General features: G+C 37.0%; 1 protein-coding gene across 1 annotated transcript in view; it reads right to left on the bottom strand.

The window, feature by feature from the left end:
• Nucleotides 1–239: 239 nt before the first annotated feature.
• Nucleotides 240–12,063, bottom strand: part of LOC135197218 (uncharacterized) — a 185,124-nt gene continuing 173,300 nt past the window's right edge. Inside the window, exons 4-5 of the mRNA XM_064224274.1 lie at nt 10,447–10,588; nt 240–1,037 (exon numbers count right to left, since the gene is read on the bottom strand). Coding sequence (XP_064080344.1) covers nt 891–1,037; nt 10,447–10,588 — 289 coding nt within the window. The 3' untranslated portion in view covers nt 240–890. The remainder of the gene's footprint in view (nt 1,038–10,446; nt 10,589–12,063) is intronic.

Below are 12,063 nucleotides of genomic sequence, written 5' to 3'. Positions count from 1 at the left end.
TAGGTGATATTGTTAAGTCTACATTCATTAATTTCCAAATGCAAGAAACATATGCTCTCTAAAAAAAATGTTGAATGCCTACCAATTAGTAAAAACAGTTTTAAATCTATTTATACTGTGAGTTACCATATTTCCTTCCACAAGGGAGACTATTCTCATATCTGGCTGCTAATGTATTAATGTCATTCTCCAATTAAATACAGTCATCAATAAAAATATAAGAAAAGATTAAAAAATAATTGAAATTAATATAAACATTTTTATGTGCTAACAAACTATATCAACAACAATATTCACTGCAAAAATTGTCACAAGTGCAATTATAATTCATTACAAATCAATATAAACTAATATATTTGAACATAATTCATACTCTAAACTTCCACTTTCACCCTGACCTCATTGGCCTTGATAGCAAAAGCTTCATATATATGTTATGAATCCAGCTCAAATCCAAAGCAGAAATTGTTACACTCACTTGAACTGATAAATTTTTAAAAATGTAAGTCTTAATTCTTTTACTGTAATAAAAAGCATTCTATCTGAAACTTCAGGCCAGCCAAAACTCTAAAGCAAGAATGAAAAGTTCCTATGAAATAAAAACCAAATAGACATGACCATTAATTTCATTTCAAGAAAGAATAATTTCATGAACCTACAAAATTTCTATCTTTTTTAATTATACAAAAAGTAAAAGAAATAAAAACATACATTACGGTATATGCATAGACTTCTGCCAAACACTATTGTACATTCGTTACTGTTCAGTAATATTAAAGTTGTGACTGCTATATATCAATGACTTACTTCAGTCTAAAACACCATATTCCAGATGAAAATAGTGTTTAGCGACTGAAGCTCATTAATGATTAATATAGCATTCATTAACCTCATCCGCCTTTAGGCAGTCTATCACTCATTTTCGCTATCTCACCTTTCCCCCTTGGTACAGCAACTGATGCCTTTGTTATCCTCTTGTTTTCTTGGTCACTTCGATGCTCTGCTCTAATTCTCTCTGCAATGGCTTTGCGTTCAGCCTGCAAAATAAAGATGAGCTTGGTAATTAGTTTTGTTTTGAAAATGTACCTCCTATGGTTTAGTACTACCTAAAGGTAATTTCTCAAAACAGAGGAACTTAAGGAAGAGATACAAAATAAAAGCCTGCTGAACTTAACACAGTCCACCCCCAGTATTCACTGGGGATGTGTACTACAACCTCCCATGAATAGCTAAAATCCACGAATACAATAGCATACTGAGACAACAGACTGGTATATAACGTACTTCTGGATATATCGGTGTAAGATGGAAATATCAATTTGAGGGTTTTCACCTCTGGATCGAGTGTCGAATTGTTTTTTCAAATTATGCGCAAAAAGGAATAGTACTGGGAGTTTGAGTGAGAGAGAAAGCGCCTCATCCATGCTCTCAATGGGTCACTCACTTGCTTACCAGCATCCCTTGTGTTAACACGTCTGATTTCCACTCACTTTATCTTGACCCTCTGTGTGCAGCATGTGGAGTTGGTTTGCATTTTTGTAATTTACAGGCAGTCCCAAGCTAACGGTGAAGGTTCCGTTCCCAGCCGACGTTGTTAACCAAAAATCAGTGATAACAGCACTAATAATCTACTTAATTAACAGTACTGTTAACTGAAGATTAGCACTGCTAACCAGAGAATGGTGCCACTAACAGAAGATCAATGCTGAAAATCCAGTTCACAGCATCGCTAGACAAGCACCGTAAAACTGGATAGCCATTATCCAATGCCGATGTTAACCGGGCACTGCCTGTATAGTTATTTGTGCTATGGCTCCTACCCAAGAAAAGCTTTCAAGGAAGCATTTAATACCCCACAAAGCTGGATAGACAATGTCTGACATTATGAATGGTACAGGTAAACTGGTAGCATTAAAGAATAAAGGCTATGAGACTGAACATGAATGGAACAAAGCTGGTGCTCCTCGAACATCTATGAGGGTATCGGATAATGACAGACTGGAGAAAATGGTACTGAATTGGTACATGCAGGAACATACAGCAGGAGCCAGCCAGCATCAGTGCTGAACAGATCATCAAGACTGCCAAGAAATTGTGTTCATACTGGACTAAAAAAATTCACAGCATTGATTGGTTGGGCTTTTTTGCTTTAAATGGAGGCCGAACGATAAATGTTTGGAGAAACATCGTCTGCTGACGAAGATGCTGTTGTGAAATTCCGAGAAAGGATTTGCCGGGTGACTAAGGATGAAGACTTGCTGCTATTTCAAGTTTACAGTGCAGACGAGACTGGCCTTTATTTCAGGAGGATGCCTGATCTTGCATATGTTATGCAAGAAGAAAAGTGTGCAAAATGCTGTAAGATAAGCAAAGAAAGAAATTCCATCCTTTGTTGTGCAAATGCTGATGGAATGCACTGACTTGAGCCTTTGTGTCAGCAAGGCAAAACAGCCACAGTGCTTCTGAAACATCAACATGAATGACCTGCCCATTCTGTAAGATTTTTCGAAGAATGCATGGTTCACCATGTGTATCTTTAGCAATGGTTCTTCAATTATTTCATCCGTGAAGTTATCACATACCAAATGAAGACCCTAGAGATTTCCCGGGGCCGTGTCCCTACCCTCCTGATCCTCGATAAGACATCTCATCCTGACGAAAAAGAATCAGTCCGCGAAGATGGCCGAGTTTGATGTCTTTTTCTTCCACCGAATATGTCTTTGATCCAACCAATGGATCAATGAATAATTGTGGGCAGCAAAAAGGCTCTATACTGGCCTATTCCTGAAGGAGGCACTCAGCGTGACTGAGGGCACCAAAGAGACAAGAGGACAACAGACTCTCACTAATATGAAGACTTTCAATCTTCATTTGGCTTTTCATAATTGGGTTAAGGTGTGGGATAGAGTGAAAATATCCACTCTGCAAAATGGCTGGAATAAACTGCTGAAGAACGAAGATTCCATCATTGATTTTCAGGTTTTTCAGGACATCGTCATCCCCAATCAACTTCAAGCAGCAGGTGAAGAGGAGTTACAGGTTGAGAATGTTGAATAGGGGAGGAAGAGATGGCTGAGCAGATAATGCATGAAGGTGCTACTGCAGAGGCGGATAACAACGATGAATAAGAGCCGCAACAAAAGGTGTCACTGGGTGAGATGGCTCTGGACGTACTAATGGTCTTTGTGAAGGACAGTACTGAGCCATGATGCAAGTCTGTACAATCCCTTCATCAGCTAAAAGATGTCATCGATGATCTACATCAGAAGGGCTTTGGATGAAAGCAAATGAAGATTGACACCTTTTTTAGTCCCAAGACACCGGTTCCAAGACCTGCTGTTACCCGTTCCTCCACCCCCCACAGCCTTCCATGTCCTTTGCCTCATCATTGATATTGCTGAGCAAGGAGATTGAGGTACTCAGGGCAGTGATTCTGAATAAATTGCTGCCCTTCAACTGGCACTATCACACAGGAATTTGTCCTTCACGTGCCACTACCACAGAGTAATTCAAGATCTTCATTCCACTTTCAAAGGGAGTATAATATAGTACAGTCCCCAAATATGCGAGAATTTGGTCGATCCACGGCCTCGCAGAACTGAAAAATAAGCAGATTTCAATACACATACCTTATGGGAATAATTCCATTAGGGCCAAGGCATATGGCTACTTACCCAGTCTAACTATTTTACTACCCATTTTCAACACTTTCTATGTACTATACTGTATTTTTTTCCAATATGAAATAAAAGGTTTTATACTGTATTTTTTTCTAATATGAAATAAAAGGTTTTAAAGTTTTAATAACTTGAAAAAGTTTAAAATTTCACCCAGGATGGTGAAAACTCCCACACAAACACTGCCACCATAGAGTGCAAGTGCACTGTACAATACAGTCATTTCCTGCTGTAAAAATCTTTAAAAAACGTTTCGGGTGGAATTTCTTCTACTACCCATCATGTGCCAAAAAACCTTCAAACTCCTGTATCTCATCTTCCGTGAAGCGTTCTTCTGTAGAAGGAAGGCTTTGTGAACCATTTGAGGTTTTGGGGAACAATGGCGATGATGATGATATCGATCATTCATACACACCGCGCTATGAAGTCAAAAATGCGTGAGGCGGAGCCTTCTGTCTTAGCCAATGGCTGAGCAGGAGCCTTGAGAACTAGCGACTGCATAAAAGGGGAATCGCACAATCCAATCACACATATTTAGGGACCATACTTTACAGCCATTATAAAATAGCCTAGGCCTAGGCTGATTTCATTACTGCATATACTCACATCATACTCAAGATATATAATTATGTAGTGTATGGAATATTCGCTATTAGTATCATATATAAAATACAAGCATAACAAATATGCATCTTATGCATGGCTTTTAAAAAGTTTTTGCTTTACTTCACTGGATTGAACGTACAGTAAGCCAACGTATTCGCAGGGGATGGGTACCAGACCCCTCACAGCAATTTAGGACCCCTATGAGAGGAACCTCAGAGGCAACAGCCTCAGCAGAATTTTGTACCTAGGATCCACCTCTTCAGTACTATAACCTCTCTATCACCTTGTTGGAAGTTGCCATCAAAAGTCTTCCAAAATGTTCCAGAACAATTGTTGCTGTTGTGGTTAAAAGTCTTATGAAAACACTGTGGCAAGCATCCTATGACTTGTTAGAGTGGCACACAAAAGCAACAAATGGCAGAGGTAGAGGAAGAGGTGGATACCAATGGGAATGGTATGAATGGGGGTTGACTTAAATGACACCACAGGCAATAGAACTCTTCCCTATGGGGACACAGCACTAATTTTATACGGGCAGGGGTGGGAACTGTCTCACCCCTCCTCCTCCTGTAAAGGGGTTCTTCCAAAAACCAGGCCCCTCTTTGTTATGTTAGGTGCAGAAAGTTCCTGTTAATGGGAGCCACAGAGAAACATTCAGATATTTGTCATCAAGCATGTCTCTGTAAGTGTCTCCCACAAAAAAAAAAAAAAAAAATTTCCTCCAAATGAAGAGTGATCCTAGACCCTTCTACATTGAACAAGCACACTGTTTACCATATTTTCCAAATAACTACTGTTGCCCAAGTGCATTCAATTGTTCTAAAAGGGACTTAGATCTGAAAGATTCATACTGGCACGTCCCTGTCATTGTTCCCTTCCAATCCTTCCTAAGGCTCCGGATAGGGAAAGTTATGTAGAGGTTCAAAGCCATGCCCCAAGGGCTAAACATTGCCCTAAGATTTGACAAAGTTAGTAACGGTAGTTCTTCGACAAATCAGAAATACAAATATAATAGCCCACCTACATGACTGGTCGATTTTGGGGCCCACAAGAAAAGTGCTTGAAAAACCTAAGAGCAGTGGTCAACAGACTACAGTCAAATAGCTATATGATAAATTGGCAAAATCCCACCTCACATCCAGCAGACACTTTCAGTAGCTGGGACTTTGTTAGGATACTTTTCATAGCTTGTTGTCTCTTCCCCTCATACTCGAAACAGAATGAGGCAAGTTCTTAAAATGTGCCTTGCATAGCTCAGAGTTTCCAAATAGCAATTAGAATGTATGACGGGCTTGTTGCAATATGCATAATAGATCCAATGCTTGGATTACAACAATAAATGTAAACAAATTCTAGCTATTACATACAGTAAGATGTGAAACCGACAACACCAAAAGATTTTAAAAGTTTGGGAGATACCTCGGCCTTGATCCTGGAAGGAATCTCTGGCGATAAAGGTCACCCTGACTCCTTAGTCTGTATGAATGACAATACACACAGATGCCTTGTTGACAGGTTGGGAGGATGTTGGGAAGAGCGTCAGGTGGCAGGGAGGTGCTCAGCTACTCTAAGGAATTGTTGTATTAATTTCCTAGAGCTGATGGCTGTCTTTTTGTCTCAAAAAACTCAAACCTCCATAAGAGAGACATTTACTGCAATCTCCTACATTATGAGGTCAGGATGATACCTCCTCTCAACATGGTAATGCTAGCCATCCTTCAATGGGGCAAGAAAGGAAGTGGTGTTTGTCTGCAATTCACCTTACGGAGTATTTCAATGTAACAGTAGACTCCCTATCAAGGAAAATGACAGCCTCAACAGAGTGGAATTGGACAACCACTCTTTCAGAAAATAGTCAACATACTTCCACAAATGGAAGTGGACCTGTTTGCCACATATGAGAATCACAAAATGCCAGGCAAGCAACAGTACGACATGCCTCCCTACAAGACGAACAGATAGAGGACAATAGACCCTTTCATCCATAATTCCAGATTTTCAGGGTGTGAGCAAACTCCTAAACTACTAAGGAACTGCTTACTTAATAGCCCCAAACAGCCATTGGTTTCTACTACTTTAATAACAGGCAGAGATAAATTCCAAAACTGTCTGCTGTTTTATCCCAGTTAGTAGAAGGGAAAGTAATTTTAAGGATCCTCCTTTCTAAGCCAAGACCTTCACAAGTGGATTTTCTTAAAAATTATCTATGCCGTGGAAATTAATCGCCCAACATTGCTAGGTACCTAGTGCAGAAATTACAGACTTCATACATTTGGCAGTACCAGTATGTATGGAAGAAATAGTTACATCAATAACGAGAGCCCAGTCAAAAGTTCTAGGGGAACAAATTTTAAAATTTCTTATCCCTTGTGAAGACAAACACCTTGCAGTTACAACAATCATGGAATACAAGGCAGTAATAAAAGAATCATCGATTTATGATTTCGTGATTTGACTCTGATACAGGAGTTGTCACTTCACTTCAGCAGCCTTTTGCACTAAAAAGATCTGCTCTAGAAGGGTTCCAGTTACTTAGTCCCTGAACAAGGTGCTTAGACTTCAATCAGCCGCCGCAATTCAGCGGACCGGATGCAAACCACGGGTCTTCCTCTTAGAGGGGCACAACCACAACTCACAAGCTACAATATGCAATATTCTTGATTGCATTAGCATCAGGAGTTCATATTAGCAAACTGGGCTCTCGTAGACAGGGACAATACATCAAGCAAAGCACTGACAATCAATTTTTATTGTCCTTTGACATGTCATTCCTGGCCAAGAATGGGACTCCTTTAAGCAGTATATCTCTTATTCTAAGTAAACTAGAATTGGCAGACATAACATCATGTCCAGTTCAAGCACTTAAGGTTAAGCTAGAGGTCATGGCAGACATCCCAAAAGGTCCGTTTTTTCCTACACTCTAGCTACACTTGCCATGAGCTCTTAATAAATTCAACTGGTAGGTGGTATAGATATTCTTGACCCGTAGACGCTACAGCGGCAAACCATGTCTTCCCAACAGGCGAGTATGCTTATTATCGTTGGCTTTGACGATACTGCAATCATACCCAGCATGCTTAGGTAAGTCACCACAACTTCATCCTAAAAAACTTGTGCACACTTAGTTTCTTGTTCTTTGCGACCAAAACTTAAAGGTATTTGGAATAAAGAATGGGGCCTTGAAACTAGTGGCTTTGACACAAGACCAAAAATGTAAAAATTTTTTTGGGTTGTTATCATTAGAATACAAGAGCTTTTTGTCACCTGTCAATTTCTTTGTAAAGCTCTTTGAGGACAAGACAGCAACTACGCTATCAAAAAACACGTTTTGACGTAGGAAAAGTCTATTTTTGGTAGTCACTGTTGAGTCCTCAAAATCCTCCCACTTCCCTGATGATAAAATATGGGATTTTGGGTATGGCATCATCCTACATTGACCAACAGAAAGGAATGGCGTCTTGGTCGGATTTTGGTCATATGTAAACAATATGATGATGTGTATGCAGATAACCACTTCTTGCAGTTTTAACATAGTATGTATAGGTAAACTGGGTATTAGTATTCGCGGAGGATAATAGAAAGTGCCCTATTATCTTGAGTCCATTTATAATCTATCACATGTTAAAATGTTTATCATTGATACCAGTTAAGAGAATTCTTTGGCATTAATCAGGTCACCATGCAGCTCTGGATAGACCATGGAAAGGGTACTCCTTGAGGACTCAACATCGACTACCAAAAATAGGTTTTTCTTATGCCAAAACCTGTTTTTTTTTATATAAAGAACCAGTGTCAGAGTGTGATACAGTGGTACCTCGACATACAAAATTAATCCATTCCGAGGCGGCCTTCGTATCATGAGCTTTTCGTATCTTGAACCGCATTTTACATGTAAAATGCCTAATCCATTCTAAGCCCTACAAAAACACCCAAGTAAATTATATTTCCAAGCTTACAACACATGTTCTAGGGTTACGACGCCGATCCAACGGAAGAAATATGACTCCAAAAAGGCAAAATACGGTACATACTTGAGTAATATTCAACTGCATGTAATGTTCAACCCCATTTTTACTGCATATATTAGGACTTTAACATACGCCCCTTACCAATAAGCCTAGCATATGTTAGCAGTTGCTACTGTGGCCTAGTCTATGATTCTGACATCTAAACCTAAGAAGCTAAAAGATTAGAATAAGTATGCCAATAAAATGTATAAATAATCAGTATGTACTCATTTCACATAATTATTAATTAATCATTAACTATAATACACAGACAAACAAAAAAAAACTTTCCAACCATTTGTTTATGTTCAGCACTTACACAGTAAGCCATAAATTTTCATTACCTCTCTTCAACTAATGAAACTACCAAACAGTATAATAACCATTCATTTCTATTCTTTATTCTATCTTTACCTAATGGAGATACCGAGTTACTGACAGCTATAATGAAACATATACGTAATATTAAAACAGAAGAAGAATTATTCTAGAAAATACGTATTTGTTGGCTTCGATGATAGCAGTCTGATTTATTTTATATTTTATGATATCTAATTCACAATTTTTTTTATTAAATGTATTGCATGTACTCATTTCAAATAATTATTAAGTAACCATTAACTATAATAAACAATCAAACAAAAAAAAACCCTTCCAACCTTCTGTTTACGTTCAGCACTTACGAGTACCAAACGATCGCCAAGCAACCACTTTCACCTAGCACACAGTATGTACAGTAATAAAATTTTCATTATCTCTCTTCAACTACTGAAACTACCAAACAGTATAATAACCATTCATTTCTATTATTCTATCTTTACCTAATTTTTTTTTGTTTTTTTTTTTTTTTATTAAATGTATTGCATGAATAAGTTTTTCAATTTACAGCATCATTTTACCAATAGAATACATAGAGCACATGGGGTAGATGCTGACCAATAGGAGAGCAGGATCTTACGGCAGTGACTAGCATCAGGAACCAATGGGAGAGCGGGAGGATGGTGGCGAGTCTACTCAGTTGGCGGCGCACGAGTTTTAAAATTGTTCTTGGTAGTCCGGGCAAATCTCGGGACTTTACAGCAACAACCTTTCGTAACTTGAACTATTTTCATTTGTAGAGCCAAAAAAATCTTCGTATTTGCTTTCGTAACTCGAATTTTTCGTAAGTTGAGCCTTTCGTATGTCGAGGTACCACTGTATTAAAGCATATTCTGGCACATTGCTTCAGATATTACCATCTAAGGAGAAAACACAATTTAGATGGCAAGAGAATTTTGGAAATTTTGAATAACAATACGTATTGGCTGCTTAGATAACATTATCAGTGAGAAGCCAAGATTTTCAACAAAATACAGTGGTAATACGTTTATTTTTATTGTACAACAGTACTTTATTGGGGGGAGGATTTTAAGGGCCCTACTTCCTTATATGTGTAAATTCAGAGGCAAAGACTATCCCTGATAGGTTCCAGCACTTGGCCTTCAGTCTTAAACATCAACAAAAGTTGGTAGTTGAATATGTGTTGCTTTTTTAGTGAAACACCAAATCCATACATTAAGAGCCAAACCTTAAAAGAAGTTAGTAAAACAGAATTATAAGGGAATGGCTTGCTAGTTTTCTGTAATTGGTATGTTGATCATCCACCCTTAAATCATCAAATATACCACATTGCAGCCCTCTAGCCTCAGTAGTTTTTATTTTATTTAAGTGTTGTGCTTCTGGCAATGATATAGGACAGGCTACCATTGTGCCATGGTTAAAGTATCATGGGCCACAGCTCAAGCAGTATTGTACAGAAAACTTGGTTGCTCCAAAGAAACTTTAGTGCATTTTTCACTTGTTTCTTAGAGAAAATGTTTCTGGTAATCAAGACACCAAGATCAGTAACAAAACCTTTATCAGAGTCCTATGAAAGTCACTGACACTGTCTTTTTAAAATTAGAGATTAAAACTCATGAATGTGGACGCCAATTTATCTTCATCACCATGAACTGACTACTGAAGCATTTACATACAACTCTACTAAGAAAAATAAATCCTTAATATTCAAAATATTCAAACATGTTTATTTTAAAATTTTTATGCAAAGGTTGTAAGTACAATGATTGAATACATTGTGACTTTTTCTTTAAAAATATTTGGAAAAAGTTACAAACCTTCTCTTTCATTAGTGCAGCCAATTCCTTTTCCTTCTGCATCAAAGCCTTCTTTCTAAGTTCTTCATCACGGACCTGAGCTGGATTTTTCACTACAACTTTAGTCTCTTCAACCCAATCTCTCTCATCAGGTTTTACATTCCTGAAAATATAAACAAAATAGAAAATAATTTCAATTGCCAACAGTTTTCTTATAAAAACTTCTAACACCTTATTTATGCCATTATCTTTGGTCACAGGCAGTATATACAGTTTAAATGTCAATTATGACAAACAAAGCAGTAATATAAAGGGAGGTGAAACATTCCATAAAAGAAAAAGCTCCACCCAGTCTGTAAAGTCTAGTTATTTTCTGTCTTCAAGCAACTGATTTGTACCAAGGAGGCATCTGACCACTGATCTTCAACTGTAACTCACACTGAAGATCAACATTAAGTTGGTAAACATATTTTTGGTATACACACACTGGATTTACCAACTCACATATTCGCAAATTTCTCCCAGGAATATAAACCCCATTATTTGCGGAAAATTCACCTATTCGCAGTACTATTTATCTATAAAAAAAATCCACATAGTCCTGTTTTATTTTATTAATTCATAAAATGCACGTATTATGATATAACTATTAAAAAAACCAGGTAGTACAGTGATCCCCACGAATTTGTGGGTGATAGGTACCAGACTCCCCGCAAATAGCTAAGACCTGCGAATAGTTGAAACCCCTAGGAAATTGCTTGATTAAAACTGCCTATTTTGTTAGGTAAAACTCAAGAAAAACCCACTAAAAATTTTTATACCTTGTTTTTTATTAGTTTTAGCACAAAAAGTGCAATTTGTGATGTAATTGATTAAAAAAAAAAATGGAATTTGTAGATATTTTTCATATAAAATACCGCAAATAGGCGAATTTTCCAAGAATATTGGGGTTATATGCTCCCGAGAGAAATCTGTGAATATGCAAGTCTGCGAATCCAGGGTCCACAAATACAGGGAGTTCACTGTACGTAAAAACATTTTTAGTGGGTTTTCTTCAATTTTAACCAACAAAACAGACATTTTTAAAAAATTTTATAGGGGTTTCTACTATTTGCAGTCTAGCTATTCATGGGGGGGGGGGGGGGGGGGGTTCTGGTATGTATCCCCGCAAATACAGGGGAACGCGGTGCAAGCTACAGTGAACCGCCGTATTCGCGGCTCCGAATTTGTGGACTCACGTAATTGTGGATTTCTCTCTGGAATAAATATATATATATATATATATATAATATATTATATATATATATATATATATATATATATATATATATATATATATACTATATATATATATACTATATATATATATATATATATATATATATATATATATATATATATATATATATATATATATATATATATATATATATATATATATATATATATATATATATATATATATATATAATATGTATATATATATGTATATGTGTATGTATATATTATATATATATATATATATATATATATATATATATATATATATATATATATATATATATATATATATATATGTACAGGCAGTCCCCGGGTTACAATGGTGTCGGCTTACGATGTTCCGAGGTTACGACGCTT

Source organism: Macrobrachium nipponense, chromosome 18 (genome assembly GCF_015104395.2).
Source record: "Macrobrachium nipponense isolate FS-2020 chromosome 18, ASM1510439v2, whole genome shotgun sequence".
NCBI classification, from domain to species: Eukaryota; Metazoa; Arthropoda; class Malacostraca; order Decapoda; family Palaemonidae; genus Macrobrachium; species Macrobrachium nipponense.
This window is presented reverse-complemented; position numbering and strand designations above follow the sequence as displayed.